Source organism: Lithobates pipiens, unplaced genomic scaffold (genome assembly GCF_037356315.1).
Source record: "Lithobates pipiens isolate NorthernLeopardFrog02 unplaced genomic scaffold, aLitPip1_a1.2 Scaffold_18, whole genome shotgun sequence".
Lineage (NCBI taxonomy): Eukaryota > Metazoa > Chordata > Amphibia > Anura > Ranidae > Lithobates > Lithobates pipiens.
This window is the reverse complement of record NW_027507758.1, coordinates 256,552,408-256,575,923: the sequence shown is the minus strand read 5'-3', so window position 1 is coordinate 256,575,923 and position 23,516 is coordinate 256,552,408. Positions and strand designations below refer to the sequence as shown.

General features: G+C 39.8%; 1 protein-coding gene across 22 annotated transcripts in view; it reads left to right on the top strand.

Moving 5' to 3' along the window:
- EYA4 (EYA transcriptional coactivator and phosphatase 4) overlaps positions 1-23,516 on the top strand; it is a 390,196-nt gene that overhangs the window by 355,556 nt on the left and 11,124 nt on the right. For all 22 annotated transcript variants that reach the window (XM_077486829.1, XM_077486826.1, XM_077486831.1 and 19 more), the window contains 4 exons: positions 5,870-5,959; positions 16,255-16,313; positions 21,414-21,574; positions 22,537-22,651. In XM_077486829.1, the coding sequence (XP_077342955.1) occupies positions 5,870-5,959; positions 16,255-16,313; positions 21,414-21,574; positions 22,537-22,651 (425 nt within the window). The remainder of the gene's footprint in view (positions 1-5,869; positions 5,960-16,254; positions 16,314-21,413; positions 21,575-22,536; positions 22,652-23,516) is intronic.

Below are 23,516 nucleotides of genomic sequence, written 5' to 3'. Positions count from 1 at the left end.
GTGGAAGACGGAGGACAAGGAGATGCCGAAGGTCTCCGAAGATGAATGACGCCTGCGCTGTGAGTCCAGGTTCAAGCCCCACCATCCAAGTGGACATAGAGCTAGAATAAAAAATAGCCGAGTGAAGCGAGGCCGTGCCCGAATCGTGTCAAGCACTGCGCCTGCGCAGTATGGGGCGGACACTATCTGATGGCCGGACAGTTTTTGACAGAACACCGGCAGCACTCAGGCAGCCCCAGACCCTGACACGCCCACTACCATGCTTCACTGTAGGCACACTTGTCTTTTTACTGCTCACCTCGTTGCCACCACACATGCTTCACACCATCTGAAGCAAATACGTTTATGATGGTCTCATCAGACCACAGGACATGGTTGCAGTAATCCATGTCCTTAGTCTGCTTGTCTTCAGCAAACTGTTTGCAGGCTTTCTTGTGCATCATCTTTAGAAGAGGCTTCCTTCTGGGATGAAAGCCATGCAGGCCAGTTTAATGCAGTGTGCGGCATATGGTCTGAGTACTGACAGGCTGACCCCCCATCCCATCAACCTCTGCAATGCTGTCAGTACTCATACGTCTGTTTCCCAAAGACACCGTGCTGCAGCTCAGTTTCAAGGTCTTGGCAATCTTCTTATAGCCTAGGCCATCTTTATGTAGAGCAACAATTCTTTTTTTCAGATCCTCAGAGAGTTCTTTGCCATGAGGTGCCATGTTGAACTTCTAGTGACCAGTATGAGAGAGTGAGAACAATAACACCATATTTAAACACACTTGCTCCCCATTCACATCTGAGACCTTGTAACACTAACGAGTCACATGACCTCGGGGAAAAAAATGGCTAATTGGGCCCAATTTGGACATTTTCATTTAGGGGTGTACTCACTTTTGTTGCCAGTAGTTTAGACATCAATGGTTGTGTTGAGTTATTTTGAGGGGACAGCAAATTGACACTGTTTTTCAAGGTTTACACTCACTACTCACATTGTAGCAAAGGGTCATTTCTTCAGTGTTGTCACATTGTCACATGAAATGATATAATAAAATATTTACAAAAATGTGAGGGGTGTACTCACTTTTATGAGATATTGTAGGTGTGTGTATATTATATATATATATATATATATATATATATATATATATATATATAGCTATATATACTGTATATAAACAGTTGGGCTCATAAGTTTACATACCCTGGCAGAATTTATGATTTCTTGGCCATTTTTCAGAGAATATGAATGACGAATAAACACATAAACATTTGTTGCACTCATGGTTAGTGTTTGGCTGAAGCCATTTTTTTTATCAATCAACTGTGTTTATTTTTAAATCATAATGACAACAGAATCTACCCAGATGACCCTGATCAAAAGTTGACATATCCTCGTGATTTTGGCCTGATAACATGCACACAAGTTGACATGGCTATTAAATGTAACCATCCTCACCTGTGATCTGTTTGCTTGTAATTAGTGTGTGTGTGTATAAAAGGTCAGTGCCTTCTGGACTTCTGACAGACCCTTGCATCTTTCATCTAGTGCTGCACTGATGTTTCTGGATTCTGAGTCATGGGGAAAGCAAAATAATTATCAAAGGATCTGTGGGAAAAGGTAGTTGAACTGTATAAAACAGGAAAGGGATATAAAAAGATATTCAATGAATTTCAATCAGCAGTGTTCAATCTCTAATCAAGAAGTGGAATATTAGGGGTTCTGTTGAAACCAATCCATGGTCAGGTAGACCAACTAAAATTTCAGCCACAAATGCCAGGAAAATTGTTTGGGATGCAACGTAAAACCCACAAATAACTTCAGGTGAAATACAGGACTCTCTGAAAACATGTGGTGTGACTGTTTCAAGATGCACAATAAGGAGGTACTTGAAGAAAGATGGGTTGCATGGTCAAGATGCCAGAAGAAAGCCATTACTACGCAAATGCCACAAAATATCCCTACAATACAACAGCACAGAGACAAGCCTCAAACCTTCTGGCACAAAGTAATTTGGAGTGATGGGACCAAAATTTATAAACGCTAAAATAAACACTACAGAGGAGTCAACAAGGTCTATGATGAAAGGTACACCATTCCTACTGTGAAACACAGAGGTGGATCGCTGGTATTTTGGGGATGTGTGAGCTACAAAGGCACAGGAAATTTGGTCAAAATTGATGGCAAGATGAATGCAGTATGTGATCAAAAAATACTGGGGGGACATTTGCATTCATCAGCCAGGACATTCCAACATGAGATCCAAAACACAAGGCTAAGTCAACCTGTCTATGGATACAGTGAAGGTTCTGGAGTGGCCATCTCAGTCTCCTGACCTCAATATCATTGAGCAACTCTGGTGAGATCTCAAACGTGCAGTTCATGCAAGACAGCCCAAGAATTTACAGGAACTGGATGCTTTTTGCCAAGAGGAATGGGCAGCTTTACCATCTGAGAAGATAAAGAGCCTCATCCGCAAATACCACAAAAGACTTCAAGCTGTCATTAATGTTAAAGTGGGCAATACACGATATTAAGAACTGGGGTATGTAAACTTTTGATCAGAGTCATTTGGTTAGTTTCTGCTGTCATTATGATTTAAAAAGAGTAATCACAGTCGATTGATAATAAATGGCTTCAGCCAAACACTAACCAAGAGTGCAAGAAAAGTTGTTGTGTTATCATTCATATTCTCTGAAAAATGGCCAAGAAATCATACATTCTGCCAGGGTATGCAACCTTATAATCACAACTATATATATATATATATATATATATATATATATATATATATATATATATATATATAGATAGATAGATAGATAGATAGATAGATAGATAGATAGATAGATATAGCTATACATATAGATATTGTGGGGAGATTAGCTTGTGGGGATCACTTTTTCTTGAAATGAAGGTCAGCGTACAGGCAGTTTCTTTAAAATCTGGCGGGATGCCAGCTTTATTTACAGGTGGTTTGCAAAGTCATAAAAATAAACAAAACAGTAAAACAAATCCTTGCCGTCCCATGCTAAACTAAACAGAACACTGCTCTCTATATGGTGTGGAGCTGGTCCCCATCACCCACAAAGCATGAAGTAAAGCAAACCTTTGTTTTCACTCCAAACAAACAGGGCTCCTCTCTCTCAGATTCCCTTCTGAGTCTAAAGCCAGAGCACTGCTGTGCTCTCTTCCTGGTAATTTAAAGTCCACCTGAGCATTGACTCAAGTGGGTCAGAAGACCCGGACCAGAACCAAACCTGCCACAGAGGCTGGAAAAATCTGGGCCGAATTCCGGGTTAAATCTCTGATAATAGAAAAAATGCGAGGTGAAATATAAAGATTATTGATGACCTCACCTTGCATACTGTCACAATATATATATATCTACAGTATATATATATATATATATATATATATATATATATATATATGTCCATTTGTTAACGTATAATACATTTTTTAAATAAAACCTTATACTAAGTGAAAGCCTTTTTTGTTTTATAATAGTTGTTTTCTTAAAAAAAAAGGAAAAATAACAGAGAAGATACAAAATGTTCGGTAAAATACAGCATCTAGCAATGTAGTTACGTATAACAAATCTAGATAATGCTAAGTAACAGTTATTCACAATCTAAATGAATATAATAGGAACAATACACCAAGAGTGTCCAGCCTCAGATGAACCAACTTTGACCTGTAGGTCCAAGAAATATCTCCTAAACCTATATGGTTTAGGAGATATTTACCTGAAGACAGCCACCGCTGTCTACGGCGCATGCGCCGGAGCCGCGAGACCCGGAAGTCGCTCCGGGATCCAAGGCAGCGGCGAAGAGGAAGACGGAGGACTGCTTCGGGGGCTACGTTCTCAGGTAAGTTATACATAGCATACTAGCTCATTATGCCTTTGCCTTACAGGGTGTGCTTTTTAAAAACAAAATTGCCTTTACTTCCTCTTTAACAATGGCGCTTAAAGTGTTATTAAACCCATAACAGTAAAATCAATCTGTATATGCAGTAAAGCCTGCTTGTTATACTCACTGTGGAACCTAAGGGGTTAATCCTGTGCATTGTGTAAAACTGTTGTTTGATCCTGCCTTCTCTGATCCTCCAGTTATTTTACTATTCCCAATCCATCTCATGACAATACAGAGCCTTGGGGGCACTCTGCACATGCTCAGTTTGGTGTGTATTGATAGAGAGTTTTTTTTTTGGGGGGGGGGGTTGTATGTGAGTAGCATTGGCCAATCAGCACTGTCCAGACAGAGGGTCAAGGGTCCTGCAGCCTCATAAGACAGTCAAAGTAGAATGAAAACTCCTCCTACAAGCTTTCACCAGACACTGATAGAAATCACAAGACTGCTATATACTGCTGAGGAGAAAAGGTATTTAGAAGTTTATATTTACTAAACTAATTGCATTCCATGCTCTGTGTACTGTGGGAGATCAGATATAGTGAATGCAGGGTCCTGGGTTTAGTAACACTTTAAATAAAAAAGTAATGCTACAAATTCCTGAGAAGCAGATTGGGTGGTGGAGGAGGAACAGAAAAGAAGACATGAGAGTAAGAAGAAGAAAGAGAAAGATACAGGAGGCATGATAAGACCAAAGAGAATATAAGCCTGAACTAATGGAAAATTAAGGTATTGGGAGGGAAGATGGGGCAGAGGGATGCATTGGGGACCTGACTGGAGGAAACCCCCAATCATAAATGACTCAAAAGCTCATTAAAGTGAGAGAAAATAAAGGTACAGGTCAAGATTGTGGGTGTAGTCTAGCAATAGGGACCATAAATAATAAAAACCTTTTTTAATACTATATTTGTATCTGACAATTACAGTATTAAACATAGGCATGCAGATGTATTCAGGCTACAGTGGCATCTGCAGGTTGAAGGATTTTTTTTGTGTATGAACCTTCAGCTTGAGTAGAAGTCTCCTTTAGCTACACCTACAGCTCACAGCTATCAATAATGTTCTAGCCAGTTCCTATTAGTACATGAGCCATATTGTATTTATTTGATCATGGCCCAGAGCCGTATTATAGGATTGAGTACAAATCCTTTCTCAGTGGGGATTTTGGTTCAATTATTTTTTTATTTTTTTGATGAGACAACATACATGCTGGAAGTCTGTTATCATCTGTTAAGTTTATATGGTACATTCCTGGTATCTTATTAACAGTTTATTTATCACTGTGATACTGATCTCTTGATGGTATTTGTTACTTAATCTTGTTTAAGGTTTTGTATAAAGCAAAGGCTTAAGTCTTTTTTTTTTTTTGTGGGCAGCGACCTCTAAACTACAATTGTATTTATTTGACTTGTTTGCATTCCTTTGCTTGCTTCTTTACCTAATGTGTGCATGTGCACTGTTTGGTCCACGGACTTCTACAGGGCTATGAGACTAGACAAATTGGAAGGTTTGCTGTCTTATATGGAATATCTAAGTATTGTGATTGTGGCTAAGCATTAGGAAAATCTAACTTTTGTGTTGAATTCCTTGTGAGAAGATTCTGTTAATATTGTTGCTGTATATATATATATATATATATATATATATATATATATATATATATATATATATATATATACATACAGATAAAAGATATTTAGGAAGTCCCATTGCCTTGCCCTTATTTCAGGAAGGTATAATAAAAAAATAAATATAGACATGTACTTAAATGATAGCAATGGCAGGAAATGTGCTAGCCAAGATTAGTGGTGATTTAGACTTTAAGATCTTTGAAAACACTCTGATAGCTTTTTTACATTTACAGGCTTCAAAGCAACTAAATATGACAACTGCGATCAAATCCTTGATGTGAATTATTTTATGTTACATATCTCATTGAGACTTTGTAATACTTCATGTTTTAAAGGATTCACCAACAGCTGTGACTCTTGGACTGAGGATGGAAGAAATGATTTTCAACCTCGCCGATGCACACTTATTTTTTAATGATTTGGAGGTAAGCCAGAATGTTTGGTGTACTTGTTGCTAAATTTGGTCTGGGAGTGCTTGTTCAAACAGCTGTTGCTCTCTCATTTGATGAACTGAGATACAAAACTAGTGTGTTTACCAAACAAAACTAAGAGAATCCATTAGTAATATTGTTTGTAATTTCAAGAAAAAGTTCTATAAATCCTATGCTACATGCTTTAAAGATGGATGTAGCAGTGGAGGTACACTGTTGGTGCAATTTACAATATAAATTGTATTCATGTGATACCTAAAGTGTATTACCACTATTGCAGTCAAATTTTAGAAAACCCCATGATATGTTTGTTATGTGTTCCTATTCATACAGCATATCTTACCTTTTATATGCTTCTTAGGAGTGAGCCTCGTGGCAAACTGATATCTGCACAATTTTAGAGTGACTCTGTCCCTCTTTAACATATAATGCAAGAGGCTAGCATCTAAATCTTAATGTACAACCAAAGACAACACTTTTTAAAACAAATTTGGATAGAGTAAAGCATGTTTATAACCCATTATATTGTTTTTTTTTTGTTTTTGTTTTTTACTGTGTCCCACTTAATAATAGTAAACAGGACAAAAAGAGTAGGTTAATCTTCCTAACAGGGGAATAGATAGCAATAAAAAAAAAAACTGACAGGTGGTCTAATTCCTCTCCAATCCATCCAATATATTACATAGTTACATAGTAGGTGAGGTTGAAAAAAAGACACAAGTCCATCAAGTCTAACCTATGTGTGTGATTATATGTCAGTATTACATTGTATATCCCTGTATGTTACGGCCATTCAGGTGCTTATCTAATCCTTTTTTTAAACTATCGATGCTCCCCACTGAAACCACCGCCTGTGAAAGGGAATTTTACATCCTTTACACTCTAAGGGTCCGTTCACACAGGGGCAACTCCGATCCGACTTCAGCCTCAGGTCGGACAACATTTAAAAAGCAATGTAAGTGAATGAGAGCCGTCTTAATGCACACTACTCAAGTCGCTCCGACTTCAGAAAAGGTTCCTGTACTACTTGAATCCGACTTGTAGGCGACCGGTACCCATTGATTTCAATGGAGGTCGCCTCCAAGTTGGATCTCCGTTTATACGGAGGCGACTCTGACAGAATTATCAGCTCTCAAGAGGGCACTCCACGCCAAATTTATGAAAAAAAATTGGCGTGGGTTCCCCCTCCGAGAGCATACCAGGCCCTTAGGTCTGGTATGAATTCCAAGGGGAACTCCCTACGCCGAAAAAACGGCGTGGGGGTCCCCCCAGATTCATACCAGACCCTTATCCGAGCACGCTACCCGGCCGACCAGGAAAGGGGGTGGGGACGAGCGTGCGCCCCCCCTCCTGAGCCGTACCAGGCCGCGTGCCCTCAACATGGGGGGTGCCTTGGAGAAGGGGGGCCGCGCGGCCCCCCCACCCCAAAGCACCTTGTCCCCATGTTGATGAGGACAAGGGCCTCTTCCCGACAACCCTGGCCGTTGGTTGTCGGGGTCTGCGGGCGGGGGGCTTATCGCAATCCGGGAGCCCCCTTTAATAAGGGGGCCCCCGGATACCGGCCCCCCACCCTATGTGAATGAGTATGGGGTACAATGTACCCCTACCCATTCACCTGTAAAATAAAAGTACAAAAAAAAACACAACACAGGGGAAAAATATTTTATTGCACAGCTCCGGGGGTCTTCCGTCTTCGGGGGTCTTCTCGCCGGACTCCTCCGCTATCTTCTTGTAGCTCTTTTGCTAGCGGAGGAGTCCGGCTTTTTTCCTCGCCGCCGGCCTCTTCTCCCGACTTCGGGGGTCTTGTCCCCCTCTTCGGTTCTTCTGCAGGGCCACCGCGCCTTCTTATAGCTCTTTTACAGGCGGTGGCCCGGTCTTCTGTCGCCGCCGCCGCCGCCGCCTTCCGTTCTTCTTCTTCTTCTTCTTCTTCTCCAGGAGATGTTGCCTCGACGCTCTCTCCGGCCGGAATGCCAGGGACGCGCTCCGCTGCCACTTATATAGGGACAATGGGGCGGTGTCACATGGCTTTATGTCACATGGGTTGGTCACATGGGTTCATGTCACATGGGACTATGACATCGTAAGGGGGTGGGGTCACCATGTGACCAACCCATGTGACATAAAGCCATGTGACACCGCCCCATTGTCCCTATATAAGTGGCAGCGGAGCGCGTCCCTGGCATTCTGGCCGGAGAGAGCGTCGAGGCAACATCTCCTGGAGAAGAAGAAGAAGAAGAACGGAAGGCGGCGGCGACAGAAGACCGGGCCACCGCCTGTAAAAGAGCTATAAGAAGGCGCGGTGGCCCGGCAGAAGAACCGAAGAGGGGGACAAGTCCCCCGAAGTCGGGAGAAGAGGCCGGCGGCGAGGAAGAAAGCCGGACTCCTCTGCTAGCAAAAGAGCTACAAGAAGATAGCGGAGGAGTCCGGCGAGAAGACCCCCGAAGACGGAAGACCCCCGGAGCTGTGCAATAAAATATTTTACCCCTGTGTTGTGTTTTTTTTTGTACTTTTATTTTACAGGTGAATGGGTAGGGGTACATTGTACCCCATACTCATTCACATAGGGTGGGGGGCCGGTATCCGGGGGCCCCCTTATTAAAGGGGGCTCCCGGATTCCGATAAGCCCCCCACCCGCAGACCCCGACAACCAACGGCCAGGGTTGTCGGGAAGAGGCCCTTGTCCTCATCAACATGGGGACAAGGTGCTTTGGGGTGGGGGGGCCGCACGGCCCCCCCTTCCCCAAGACACCCCCCATGTTGAGGGCACGCGGCCTGGTACGGCTCAGGAGGGGGGGCGCACGCTCGTCCCCACCCCCTTTCCTGGTCGGCCGGGTAGCGTGCTCGGATAAGGGTCTGGTATGAATCTGGGGGGGACCCCCACGCTGTTTTTTCGGCGTAGGGAGTTCCCCTTGGAATCCATACCAGACCTAAGGGCCTGGTATGTTCTCGGAGGGGGAACCCACGCCAAATTTTTTTCATAATTTGGCGTGGAGTTCCCTCTTGAGAGCTCATTCTCTGATTGGCCGCGGCACAAGTCGCCTGGCCTGGGGTGACTTAAAGTCGTGTTGTAAGTCGTGTTCAGGTCGTGTCCAAGTTGCGTCCAAGTTGCCTCCAAAAGTCGTGTTGAAAGTCGTGTTGCCCCTGTGTGAACGGACCCTTACAGTAAAGAACCTTCTATGCAGTTTAAGGTTAAACCTCTTTTCTTCCAATTTTAGTCAGTGTCCTATTAAAATCCCTTCCGCAAAAAAGTTTTATTCCCAGTATGGTGTTTGTAAATGAAAATCATATCCTCTCTCAAGCGCCTCTTCTCCAGAGAGAGTAAGTTCAGTGCTCGCAACCTTTCTTCCTAACTAATATCCTCCAGACCCTTTATTAGCTTTGTTGCTCTTCTTTGTACTCGCTCCATTTCCAGTACATGCTTCCTGAGGACTGGTGCCCAGAACTGGACAGCATACTCCAGGTGCGGCCGGACCAAAGTCTTGTAGAGTGGGAGAATTATCACTTTATCCCTGGAGCTAATCCCTTTTTTAATGCATGCCAATATTCTGTTTGCTTTGTTAGCAGCAGCATCATCTATTAGGACCCCCAGGTCCTTTTCTATCCTAGATTCCCCCAGAGGTTCACCCCCTAGTGAGTAGCGTGCATTCATATTTTTGCCACCCAAATGCATTATTTTACATTTCACATTAAACCTCATTTGTCATGTAGTTGCCCACCCCATTAATTTGTTCAGATCTTGTTGCAAGGTTTCCACATCCTGCGGGGAAGTTATTCCTGTGCTTAGCTTAGTGTCGTCCCCAAATACAGATATTGAGATGTTTACCTCATCCTCCAGGTTGTCTATAAACAAATTAAACAGGATTGGTCCCAGCACAGAACCCTGGGGGACCCCACTTCCCACCCCTGACCATTCCAAGTATTCCCTCTGAACTCACCCTTGTAGCCAGTTTTCAATCCATGTACTCACCCTATGGTCCATGCCAACGGACCTTACTTTGTACAGTAAACATTTATGGGGAATTGTGTCAAATGCTTTTGCAAAATCCAGATACTACGGGCCTTAATTTATCTACATGGCAGCTCATCTCCTCATAGACGGTTAACAGATTGGTTTGGCAAGAACGATTCTTCATGAATCCATGCTGATTACTGCTAATGATACCGATTTCATTACTAAAATCTTGTATATAGTCCCTTATCATCCCCTCCAAGAGCTTGCATACTATTCATGTTAGGCTAACTGGTCTGTAATTCTCAGGAATGTATTTTGGTCCTTTTTTTAAATATTGGTTCTACATTGGCTTTTCTTTAATCAGCTGGTACCATTCCAGTCAGTAGACTGTCAGTAAAAATTAGGAACAATGGTCTGGCAATTACTTGACTGAGTTCCCTAAGTACCCTTGGGGTGCAAGTCATCTGGTCCCGGTGATTTATTAATGATAAGTTTCCCAAATCTATCTCTAACTCTGTCCTCTGATAGCCATGAGGGTGCTTCCTGTGATATGTCATGAGGTCAAACACTGCAGTTTTGGTTACCGAAGCCCCCCGATTCCCCCATGAAGACTGAGAATAATAAGTTCAATAACTTCACCATCTTCCCATATTTTGTAACCGGATGTCCTTCCTCCTTTTTTATGGGGCCAATATGGTCTGTCCTCCCTTTTTCACTGTTTATATACTTAAATAATTTCTTGGGATTTCTTTTGATCTCCTCTGTTATGTGTCTTTCCTGTTATATCTTAGCCGCCCTAATTGTATCCTTACATATCTTGTAGCATTCTTTGTAAAGTCTGAATGCTGATGATGATCCCGCAGCCTTTTATTTTTTGAAGGCCTTCTCCTTTGCTTTTATATGTATTTTTACATTAGAGTTAAGCCATCCAGGACTTTTGTTCGCTTTTTTAAATGTATTTCCCAGTGGGATGCACTGGCTAATGCCCTTATTTAATATGCTCTTAAAGCAAACCCATCTCTCCTCCATTTTCTTTGTTTCTAAGATGTTATCCCATTTTATTAGAAAAGTGTTTATTTTAGTTGTACTTAAACCCTTTGTTATGATAGCCAATGTTCAAATTTAGTTTACAACTGATAATGAGCTATTTCAGCGCATTACAGGCAATGGCAAACACAGCTACCTAGCCTCCCCCAAAAGAAAAGAAAATTAAGTATTATTTATCGTTGTTGGGGTTAGCAGAAATTAGTATAGTAAGTTGAAAACTTAAAAACATGGAACAGTTATAAAGTAGGTGCTAACTCAATTTGCCTGCTATAGTGGGAAATGCTATTTAAATGCAAGAGGTTACAGAATTGTCAAAAAATCTTGTCATGCTTCTTGCCCTACTCCAAACACAACAAGGATCAATATGGGAAGAGCCATCTATCTTACCAGAATAGGGCAAAAGAGCTTGAGGCACTAGATCCCCATCTCATTATCGTTTAATTCTTCCACAGGGTTATCTGTGTACTGTCTATGCTTATATATTCAATTGTCCTGATAGATGCATTGTTTTTACACATTTTGTTACTTCATTAAAATATTTAAGCTATTAAATATTTCCTAGCATGATCTGTGATTGGTAACAGTTCTGTTACCACAATTATATTTTCAGTTCCTATATTTAATGTTGAAATGGCTATTTCATATTTTGTCGACATTCATTGCTTAACATTCAGTTTTATGGCAATTTACTTATGATACACTCCACAAGGATTGAATCCAGTGATTCTGTGCTTCTCTTTTCTTAAACTTTTCTTTTAATAATAAAAAAATTTGACTTTCTTCTGCTAATTCAGGTACATCAAATTGGTGTTTTGCGGGTCACATTGGGCCCTCTTGCTACTACTTTGCAGCCCTCAGTGGTTTAAGAATTGTAACTAGGTGCTCTCAAGCTTTTGTAAATACGGCTTGCTCTGGTGGTTTCCTGGTTGCTAAAGACAACAACTGCTGGCTCATGACTTTGAGAAAGTGATTTTTCTGCCTTAGTCAGAGTCTTTACTTGTGCTACTGTGGTTTATTTCATGGTGGTTATCTGGGCCTCTATGTTCCTCTGCAGAGTTTCTCTGCAGTAGTTACACTTCATTGTTGTGCTGCTATGCAGCATTAGCTGCTACCAGTTGCTTCAACATTTCCTCCTTTTCTAAGTCAACAAGACTGTATTGTCCTTTTAAATTTCAGTTTTCAAAGTCTGCCCACATTCTTCACCAGTTGTGATGTTTGGGGGGTTCAGAAAAAGTGCAGGATAACAGGCTTTGTGGAGCAAGATAGCCTTCTTTTAAATTTAAAAGGCTTACCAGCAGCAAAACAAAAGTTCATGTCTACAAAAGAAAACTCACACACTCCTTTTTCAGGTCAGTATAGTTCCAGTAACAAAAAATTAATTTTCTTCAATGATACAGATCCTCCTCCCTGTGACAGTGAATGGGGGATCCTCTCTCCTCGTCTGCTGTCACAATTTAAAAACAGCATGGCTATGCGGGTCTCTGTCCACATGACCAAGTCATTTATTCACAGTGGGGTGGGTGTAAAGTGTTAGTTCCCCTTTTCAGTTTTCCAAAAAGGTGAACTAACACTTGAGGTTGGAGAATACATTGAAAGTTCATGTGCCCTGCAAGTTTGAGTGCAGCGCCATTGGCTCCCGTTTCTGGCCATCAAAGTCAGTCAGCCAATGAGGAGAGAAAGGGGGTAGGGCCAGGCCATGGCTCTGTGTCTGAATGGACACAGGGAGTTGAGGCTCAGCTCGGGTGCCCCTATAGCAAGCTGCTTGCTATAGAAGCACTTAAACAGGAGGGAGGGGCCCATAAGCACCGACGAGGGACTCAAGAAGAGGAGGATCTGAGCTGCTCTGTGCAAAAGCAATACAGAGGGCAAGTATAACATGTTTGTTATTTTTACCTAAAAACAAAGAAGACTTTACAATCACTGTAAATAAAATAAAAAATACCCCAAAACATGTTAATGCTCCAGCATGTACACACATATACAAATATAAATGTGCATGTTGTGTGAGCCTACTTTTGTAAACATATTGGGGTTGTTTTACTAAAGGCAAATAATCTGTGCACTTTGCAGCCCTCAGTGGTTTAGGAATTGTAACTTTACAAAGAATACCCAATAACATGCAAAAAAAAAACAGAATGTATGCATGCACATGTTTGGATAAAGGAAGTCAGCAGAGCTTCCCCTCATTTACTAAGCTCTGGAGCAACTGCACTTGCAGAGTCTATTTTCTTTTAGTAAATCAACCCTCTTGTGTCATGCGTATTAGATATTGCAGTGCTGGCCAAGGTGAAAGCAAAAATTCTAGAGCCATTATTCATATTCTAAATTGATGAGCTGTAAAGGATTTTGAAGTGTCATCTATGGACAATTCTGTATACCATACTTTGTTACATTTCATTTTTTTAAAGGTTGACATGTTTGGTATCTATCTACTCAACACAATCTCATCTTTTATCTTTTCTATTTTACCAAATATTGAATAATATATTGTGTGCGCTAAAATTACCTTTATTAGTTTGATAAATCGTTGGCCTAATATAGTGTGACCTAAATAATAGCAACATTTTATTCTCCAAGGTCTCTGTTTTAGAGAATTGATAATGGTTTTGGGGGGTTTAAGCAATTTTAAGACCTAAAAACATGTAAACAATTTTGGCAGCAAACAGTTAACCCAGTCAAGCTATAAAAATGTTGTTTCATGTTCCTAGTCAACAGTACTTCTACAAGACTTCCAAGAAGTCTCATTCCTTGCTTTTTTTTTTTTTTTTTTTACTTTTTCCAAAGATGTGCCAGCGTTCTACCCAGCTTTTAAAAGTGGCTACACAAATGTTATACTGCCTGGGGCTGTAGATCGCTGTTTTAAAAATACAGCGACTTCAACTGCAAAATTCTTGAACCAACAAAATAGAAAGCTGGTTTAAAAAAGAAGTATGGGATTTGTGAAAATCAAAATTTTACTCACCTAGGTGAGAAAAAAAATTGTGCTCACTTAGATGGATGCAGCATCAGTCCATTGCTGCATCTGTCCCCAGCCTGCTCTAGACCGAGAACTGAGCGAACAAACACCACTGATTGCTCAGCTCTCAGTCTTCAGGCTGCAGAGAGCTGGTGACTGTCAGTCATTGCCTCTCTGCTCTGTCCCTCCAGTGCTCATTGGAGCACCGGGCTGCAGGGCAGGGAGCAGATGGCTTAGGATCTCAGCCACTAGTTTTGAGGTTGAGCTAGCTGCTAGTCCATTGATCTGGGTGGATCCCAACCAGTTCTGTGACATCAGTGGGCTGTGAAAGTGGGTCACAGGAGTGCAGAATTCCTGTGATCCATAGGAGAAGTACAGCCAAAAAAGCTTTGGATATACCTTGCCTTTAACTTGCAGCTTTTTTAGAAAGGCTTGATATGTTTAATGCAGGAATGCATGTAGATCACTATAAATGGGGATAAAAGCTGTTGAATTCAAGTGCAAAACACTTGAAATGCATGTTGCTGGACACATACACGGGTGTCTTCATTAGCAGTGTGGTATGCACAGTCATTAAAAACAGTATTTCTCAGTTGTAGTTTAAGGCTGAACTACGTTATGAAAAAGTATTGTCTAAATATAAGTCATGTGTAATCTTAAGTAAATTTTGGTGTGCTATGTGCATTTTTTCTGATCTGTGCAAAACTTTGCCTCTGTGCAGAAGCTTCCCATTAGGCCCCTTTCACACGGGACGGATCAGTAATGATCCGCCCCGTGATGATCCGCTTGCTCAGCGGGGATCGCTCCGTTGTGAGCAACACTGTGCCGGGACCGCCCTGTCAGCTCTCCACTCTCCTCTATAGGGGATCAGATGAACACGGACCGTCTGTCCGTGTTCATCCAATCCGCTCTGCAGATGGATAGAAAAATAGGATTTTCCTCTATCTGCAGAATCGGACCATAGCGGAGGCGGACAATAGCGGGTGTCTGCGGATGTTTATCCACAGACACCCGCTATCCCATAGGAGTGCATGTATGTCCGTATTTCATCCGCAAATGGATGGATGAAATACGGACATAATGTCTGCATGTGTGAAAGGGGCCTTATAAAGGCTGGTCACTGCTGTGCTCTCTTTTTGTGCAGAGGGACCAATCTTATATCCGCCCCCTCCTCTGGTTTTCTGCACGCAGCCTGTAGTGGGTAGACCTGCTGGCACCCACAGCTCTGCTCTCTCCACAGGCTATATACAGCACATTAATTATATAATCACTACTTTCACATGGTAATATCTGTTTGAAAAAGCATTTGGTGCACACAAAGTAGATTTATATTCTTTAAAATTTATTTTTTTGTGCCCAAAATTCAGCTCTAAGGAAACCTCCCATGAGAGAAATATGGAGACTACCATGTCTGACCTCTCCTTCTAAAGTATGCAAATGTTTTTTGCCCAATTTTCTTGGTCTGTATACTTCCTCATCAATGACCCAGAAAATAGCAGCCCTGTTTTTTTTTTTTTAAAGCAGGTTTACCTGAATATTAACATTGCTAAACTGGTAGGGATATGCAGATGCCTGTATAAATGGGCACACAAATTCACTTTAAAGGACAATATCCTATTGACAGAATATTTTGTATGCACATTTCAAAATATGCTTAAAATACTTTCTATCTATCTATCTATCTATCTATGTAGTAGTTGGTTACACAGGGAGTTATAAGTATTTTTTTATGTGGGGTAATTTTTATTTGAAGCATTGAATAGTGCAAATGATTGAATGTTGGATGTGATGGAGCTATTTAATAATTGCAATACTTTCCTACTTCCGGGGAGTTTTGATGAAATTGTAAATGTGTATATTAGGGTGCCATCTTCTGGCTAGATACAGATAATACACCCAAAGAAAAATGTTAACTTATTATTTTCAAGATGCTAGTCCTTGCCACATTAGTAAATTAGTCATTTGCATTTCTAAATAGAATACACTTTAAAGCCCCATACACACTATCAGTTTTTCTGCTGAGTTTTTCCTTCAGATTTACCAAAACCATGTAGTAGAAGGGCCTGTCTGATTGCATTCAAATTGAAACTCCTAAGGTTTGACCTCATATTACATGGTTTGGGTAAATCTGAAGGAAAAACTCAGCAGAAAAACTGATAGTGTGTATGGGGCTTAAGAGATATTTGTGTTTGAGGCATTATTCGTAAAACAGCACAATACTCCAGTATAAAATGTTTCAAGCTTGCTCAGGCATCAGTCATGACAGTCACTTGAAAGATATATATACTATGTAAAAATAAGCTGTTATTAATTAATGCACATCTTCTTCTCTAGGAATGTGATCAGGTCCATGTAGATGATGTATCTTCTGATGACAATGGCCAAGACTTGAGGTAACAAGGTTTTAAGCTATAATGATTTATTAAGAAAAACTGATGAAAGGAACCGTGACATAGGTTGCAAAAATAGTGGGGGCACACTATACTTAAAAATAGTTAACACAGTTAACCTTCCATACAAAAGAGCTCTACACTGCTAAAAAATTTTTTATCCAAAGTGCTGTGCCTAAAGTTCATAAATGTAATAAATATTCTTTGCAAAATAGCACATGCACAGATGGCAGCACATCCTTTAAAACATTTTAAATAATCCTCAAACAAATCTTTTCCATTAGTCCTGCAATAAGCATTTAATCAGCTAAAAAATGGACTGACCATGAGTCCTATGCTGGAATGACCTGTGTCATATGTGGACAAAATGCTGATGAGTAAATATATTAAGTGGAGTGTCCTCATACAAATATCAAGGTAAAATATAAATTAGCCCCTTCCCTACCGCTCCGCTGCCCCATCCTTATTCCCTTCGTCCAAATTCTTGTCCCCCTTATCTCTCATTCTTTTTCTTTCTGCCCCTTTTTCTTTCTTGTTTTATTTTTATTTGTGCCACAGTATCACATATGAACAATGTAGTAAATTTGCCATTTATAGCTTCATACAATGGTTTCTCCAATTGAACTGTCCTTTTTATGAAATGTTTGTTATTGTGGGCAACCACCAACCTCCTGTATGTGTTTTCCCATTTATTTTTCATTGCCGATTTCACTGGTCTATGTTAATTCTCTGGTATGTATTCTAACAGATCTACTTCCTATTTAGCCTGACGATGACATTTGTCAATAGTCCTTGTGCTTTATTCTGTAACATTTTGATACATGGTTAGTTCCCTGATATTTCTCATTGTACTGCCTGAAACATTCAATAAGTACAGTTGAACACATAAATGAGCAAGAAAGTCTAACCCCATATAATAATAATCATATGCTTCAATATATCTCAACAAATAGCATATGCTCAGATGTATATGCAAATAACACCTGCTTAAAATAGAACACCTATCCCAGTGTTGTATAAATAACATGAGTAGTGAAAGGCTTGATGAAGCTAAGCTCCACACACACTGCAACCATCCATCTCTTCATCAAAAGTGGTGGGGTGTTAGATGCAAAGGGTTAATTCACCTTTTCATAAAAAATGTAAAGGTGGGCAAACACAAAACACCCTCACAACCCCTCAAGTTCCTGCTGCATGTACCCAATATGATCCCCATCTTCAGATGCCCTCTCCAGTTGGCATAACTTTCCAGTACTGTAAAACTTCACAAAACAGTGCTGGAGATAGCATAGCAGCACAGTGCCTGCAATTGTAAGGACTCAAAGTTCAGTGCTGGCCCTGTGATCATGCTGACCAATGAAAATCTCTGCTTTATTCTCAGACAGTATTCCAGAAGAAAGGAGCCTTAAAAGCATTTTCATTGGTTAGTGTGGTCATGAAGCTAGCGCTCACCTGTGAGTGAGTACCAGTGCTTGCATTATGTTGTTAAACAGTATCTGGGATTGTGCAGTGATGTTTCAAAGTGCCAGACTATTATGATGGCTGGCGAGGGTTGCAGATGAAGGATCGCATAAGGTACAATGCAGTGGAGACCGGAGGTGTATGAAAGATGCTGTGCGTAAGTTTGCCTTTTCATTCTTTTGAAAAGATGATTTAACCCTTTAAAAACTCCTTCACTCATGCACATTATGAGTCAGCCTGCTCAAATCACAGCCAGTAGAAGTGATGCAATAAGGAGTGGCAAGCTGGAATGCATCCTAACCACCAGACCACTACTGGAGGACTAATGAAGGGACAAAAATTTGAATCTAAGACACCATTCTTCATCCACACAGAATAAGATTCAAATATATAGCATAGCAAGGCCTTAATTACAGAGGACAAAAAAATGTAATGAGAACATAATAAAATATGTTTTTTACATGAAAATGTAACTGTGTGATCGTCAGCCACCTTTAGCGCGAGAAAAGCTCAAGAAAAATGTATTACTTTAAATGCTATGTATGTCTTCACACTGGTCAGTTGCGATTCCATTGTGGTGTCAAAAATCCTGCTTGCTGCAGTTTTGGTCAGTTAGAAAAAAAATTCACAAAAAAACACACCTCCCAGTAGGTTCGGTTCGCAGCAGAACCTACCGAACAGGCAAAAAATTTGTCAGAACACGCGAACACCATTAAAGTCTATGGGACACGAACATGAATAATCAAAAGTGCTCATTTCAAAGGCTTATATGCAAGTTATTGTCATAAAAAGTGTTTGGGGACCTGGGTCCTGCCCCAGGGGACATGTATTAATGCAAAAAAAGTTTTAAAAACTACAATTTTTTCGGGAGCTGTGATTTTAATAATGCTTACAGTGAAACAATAAAAGTGAAATATTCCTTTAAATTTCGTACCTGGGAGGTGTCTAGTATGCCTGTAAAATTGCGCATTTTTCCTGCGTTTAGAACAGTCCCTGCACAAAATGACATTTCTAAAGGAAAAAAAGTAATTTAAAAGTACTCGCTGCTATAATGAATTGTCGGTCCCGGTAATACAGATAAAAGTCATTTTAAAAAAACAGCATGGGATCCCCCCAGTCCATTACCAGGCCCTATGGGTCTGGTATGAATATTAAGGGAAACCCTGAACCAAAATTTAAAAAAATAAATGTGTGGGGATCCCCCCAAATTCCATACCGGGTCTGGTATGGATTTTGAGGGAGACCTCTATCCCATTTTTTAAAAAACAATTGGTGCAGGGTTCCCCTTGATATCCATACCAGACCAGAAGGGCCTGGTATGGAATTTGGGAGGACCCCCACGCCATTTTTTTTCAATTACTTTTATCTGTATTTCTGGGACTGACAATTCATTATAGCTACGGGTACTTTTAAATTGCCTTTTTTCCTTTAAAAAAGTCATTTTGTGCAGGGACTGTTCTAAACGTGGGAAAAATGTGCCACATTACAGGCATATTATAGCTACCCCCCAGGTACGAAATTTAAAGGAATATTACTCTTTTATTGTTTCACTTTAAGCATTATTAAAATCACTGCTCCCAAAAAAACTGCAGTTTTTAAAACTTTTTTTGCATTGATACATGTCCCCTGGGGCAGGACCCGGGTCCCCAAACACTTTTTATGACAATAAATTACATATAAGCCTTTAAGATTAGCACTTTTGAATTTGAACGTTTGAGTCCCTTAGACTTTAATGGGGTTCCGGGGGCTTTCGAATTTGCCCCAAACACCGCATATTGTTCGGTGTTCTGCAGAACATCCTAACAACCAAAGTTTGACCCGAACTTATGCTCGGACCGATCCTTTCGCCCATCGCTACCACCCAGTCCAAATGCATTGAAAATACAGCAAGAACTTATCATTAACGCATCCGTGTTATCTTTTTGATGTGTTTTTTGAGTCACATGACCTATGAAAAACCCCATAAGCACAGCATGGTAAAATTAGACCAATCATGGTAAAATCGCTGCTAATTAGCGGTAAAATCGTGGTGTCTTTTTTGTGCCATTATTGGCCCTATGGCCGAATGCCAATAACATAATTTTTAGCCAAATTTGCCAAAATGTTTAGGCGGCAAAATTTTTGGTGCATCTCTAGCTAAGAGTACTACTAGATTGATACTATCAGCCTTTTCTCCAATTTGTTTTACCTTTCACCAACTATTTGTTCACAGTTCATAGGTTGTTGTCTCTTGCATGGAGCAGAAGATTTCTGGTCTTTTTTGTGTGCTACGTCTCATTTCAAACCTGTAATCTTGTGAATGGATCTTTCTTTTAAACTTTAGGTCTCTACTGCCACGGGCCACTTCCACTATGTTACCTGCCCTACAAAGCTCTCCTCTGTGGTTATGTTAAGCCTGAGTGTTTGAGACCACAAAGTTGTGTGTGATTCATCCAAAACATGGTACATGGACAACATGATCAGAGTAATTCCCATTTGGTACAAAGATTAATTTAATACTGTATCATGGTAAAATAATTTTTTTTATCCAGTAATGCCTCCAAAAACTTGCTCATTGAAGTGTTTCACTAAAATTTTAGCTTCCTCAGAACAGATACTGAGAACTTGACCAAACTGACAAACAGCCAAAAAAACAAGATTGCATATGTGTGTCTAAGGTAGTGGGATACACATGTGGTCCATGGTAGCTACCACTGGTATATAGTAGTCATGTATAGGTATTTGAGTATAAATCTCACACCGTGGTAAGTGGTCACAAATTCCCACTATAAGCGTGTTCAATACAATATCATTAGTACCAAGAGATGACCCATGGATACCTGACCAAGTTATTAAATGGGTAAGAATACAGTCTCCTTAAGTATAGAGGCGAATGGAACACACACAGCAAGGAAAGTTGTCCACGGGGATGTAGCACCAAAAGGGGCACACTTTTCCCCTATGTATGCGGCAATACCAACTTTAACCCCAACAAAAGGTCTCCCCCTATGTGGTCCAAATACATAAGCCATCTCTTGGTTCTATTGATATTGTATTGAACATGCGTATAGTGGGCATTTGTGACCACTTACCGCTGTGTGTGATTTATACTCAAATACCTATACATAACTACTATATACCAGTGGTATCTACCATAGACCACATGATATATGTGTATCTCACTATTTTAGACACACATATGCAATCTAGTTTTTTCGGCTGTTTGTCAGTTTGTTCAAGTTCTCCCATACCTTGAGCCACAAGTTTACCAGCACCTACCCAGTATCTGTCCTGATGAAGCTAATATTTTAGTGAAATGCATCATAAAACAAGTTTTTGGAGGCATTACTGGGTCAGAATTTTTTCTTTTACCTTGATACGGTATCAAATTAATCTTTGTACCGTAGGCCCAGTCCTCTATAACTGCATTATTGGGTAATTGGTAACTGTGTCCATACAGGGTGTTGTTTGTATGTTGTTTATATGTTTTTTAACTATGCTGTAATAAAATGTATACTTTTTTACTGATTCTCTCTCTCATTATGTGCCCGCATATATAAATGTGTTTTTATTTTTTTATTAGAAATCAAAATTCATTAAAAAGTGTTTTTGTTTGTTTGTTTTTTACGTCCAATATATTGATTAGAATTGTCATTCTTATAGTTCCTACAGTTTTGCCACTGATGGTTTTCGGGCAGCAGCAAGCAGCACAACGCTGTGTTTACCGACTGGAGTCAGGGGCGGTGTGGACTGGATGAGAAAGCTGGCATTCCGCTATAGACGAGTAAAAGAACTGTACAATACTTACAAGAACAATGTAGGAGGTATTTTGTACAGTCTGCTTTTCAAAAATAAATGTTTAGCTCCACTAATTTTAAAACAAATTATCTGCTGCATGTTAAATTTAACATTTACTATAAGTAATTCAACTTTTAAACAAAATATACGTGAATAAAAATATGGGTTTTAAATGTATATATATTAAGCAGGTTGTTGATTAAAATTATAGGGTTACCTTAGTTTAAAGTTTTGGTATTTTTTTGTTAGCATAATTACTCGTTACATTTTTCACTCAAAAGACAACAATTACACCTTTTGCATCCCCAGCTGCTCAAAACCATGCTAGAGTCCTAATAATGATATAGTAGTGTTGCTCTATTATGCTATGTAACAGGTGGTAAGCACTATATGTCAAGGGCACTTTTTAGCATATGATTAAACTAAGCACTGTGAAGCAATAACAGATTTTGATTAGAAATGACTGTCTATTCAGGAAAAGTCATAGAAGAAAAGTGCATTTTTTATACTGACAGCAATTAGTTTTATTTTGTTAAATCTGACCAAGCAGCAGCACACCCAAGTTTACCCTGACCCCATTTTAGAAACAGCAATTCTTCTGGCGTTTGCTATAATAGAATTGTGTTGTATTTATAATAATTAGAAGTCTGGGGATGCAAATTTTGAACCAAAACAGCTAATTTCACAATGTTTCTAAAAGCGAAAATTCATACAGGTTATAGAATTTCTTTATTATACAATAAAGGAAAAAAAATTATGCACTTAGTATAGGGTCACTGAGTGTATAACTATGTGCTATTTCATTATACACAAAGCCATGATTCAGCTATGAACCTTTCCATATAATAAATCAGAAATTCCCAATAATAAAAGGTTGTGTATCCTATATTTTTTTTTAAATTTTGGGGAAAATTTAATGGAAGAAAACATTTCACATTTCCATGAAAGCAGCATTTAATCTATGATTTCCTGCCTGTTTGTGCTGAAGGACTTTTTGGCCCAGCTAAGAGAGAGGCCTGGCTTCAATTGCGAGCAGATCTTGAAGTCCTGACAGACTCCTGGCTCTCAAATGCACTTAAATCACTATCACTCATTAACACAAGGTAAGTCAAAATGTATGTTTAGATTTCATCACTAAATGCACAGTTACAATGTCACTTAAGATTTGTTTTTCTAATTCACATTTTTGCCAAACTAATTTAAAGCAGATACAAGTGTGGTCAGGCCATACAATAGTAGGCAGTGTTTTTATTCTAGAACTACACATAATCTTTGTGACCATACGTGGCTGTAAGGGTATCCTAGTCATACCTTAACAGTTGTCTTACACAGTATATTGGGTTACTTTAAACATACTGTCAAGGGCAGATTCACCAGAAAAATGTAACATAGTGACTAAAATCAAGCTACAGTATATCAAACTACAGTAAGAATTATTAAGTGAAACAAAATTAACTGATGAAGCATGCTTTTTCTGTTATATGTAAAATGTATTGCACATACATTAGATGAAAAATATATGCAAAATATTCCAAACTTGTTATATTTAGTGAGTATTTATGTATTTTATATATTACACATGGTTAAGATGGTCACTTATGTTGGAACCAAGCTTCAATCAAACCTTTTTTTTGCTTTGGATAGAGTAGGGAAGGGATACAATTAGGTTTTAAATGTTAGAGAAAATATGTCATCTGCACACCAAGGATAAGGATCTTTTCCATAAAGCTCTGTGTTGAAGAGATCACATCACATAAATAAACACAAAGACTGTGCTTACAGCAAAATAGCAGTCAGGAGACAAAGCAGCATTCCCTATATTCTGATATACAATATAAAGATGTTAAAAACAAGCTAAGAGGCAACAGAAGTCCTGTGAATATCTCATAATATGCACACGAGAATGTGTATCTTCAATAAAGAAAAAACTGTGCCTATACCCTAATGCATGCCCAATTACAGAACTGT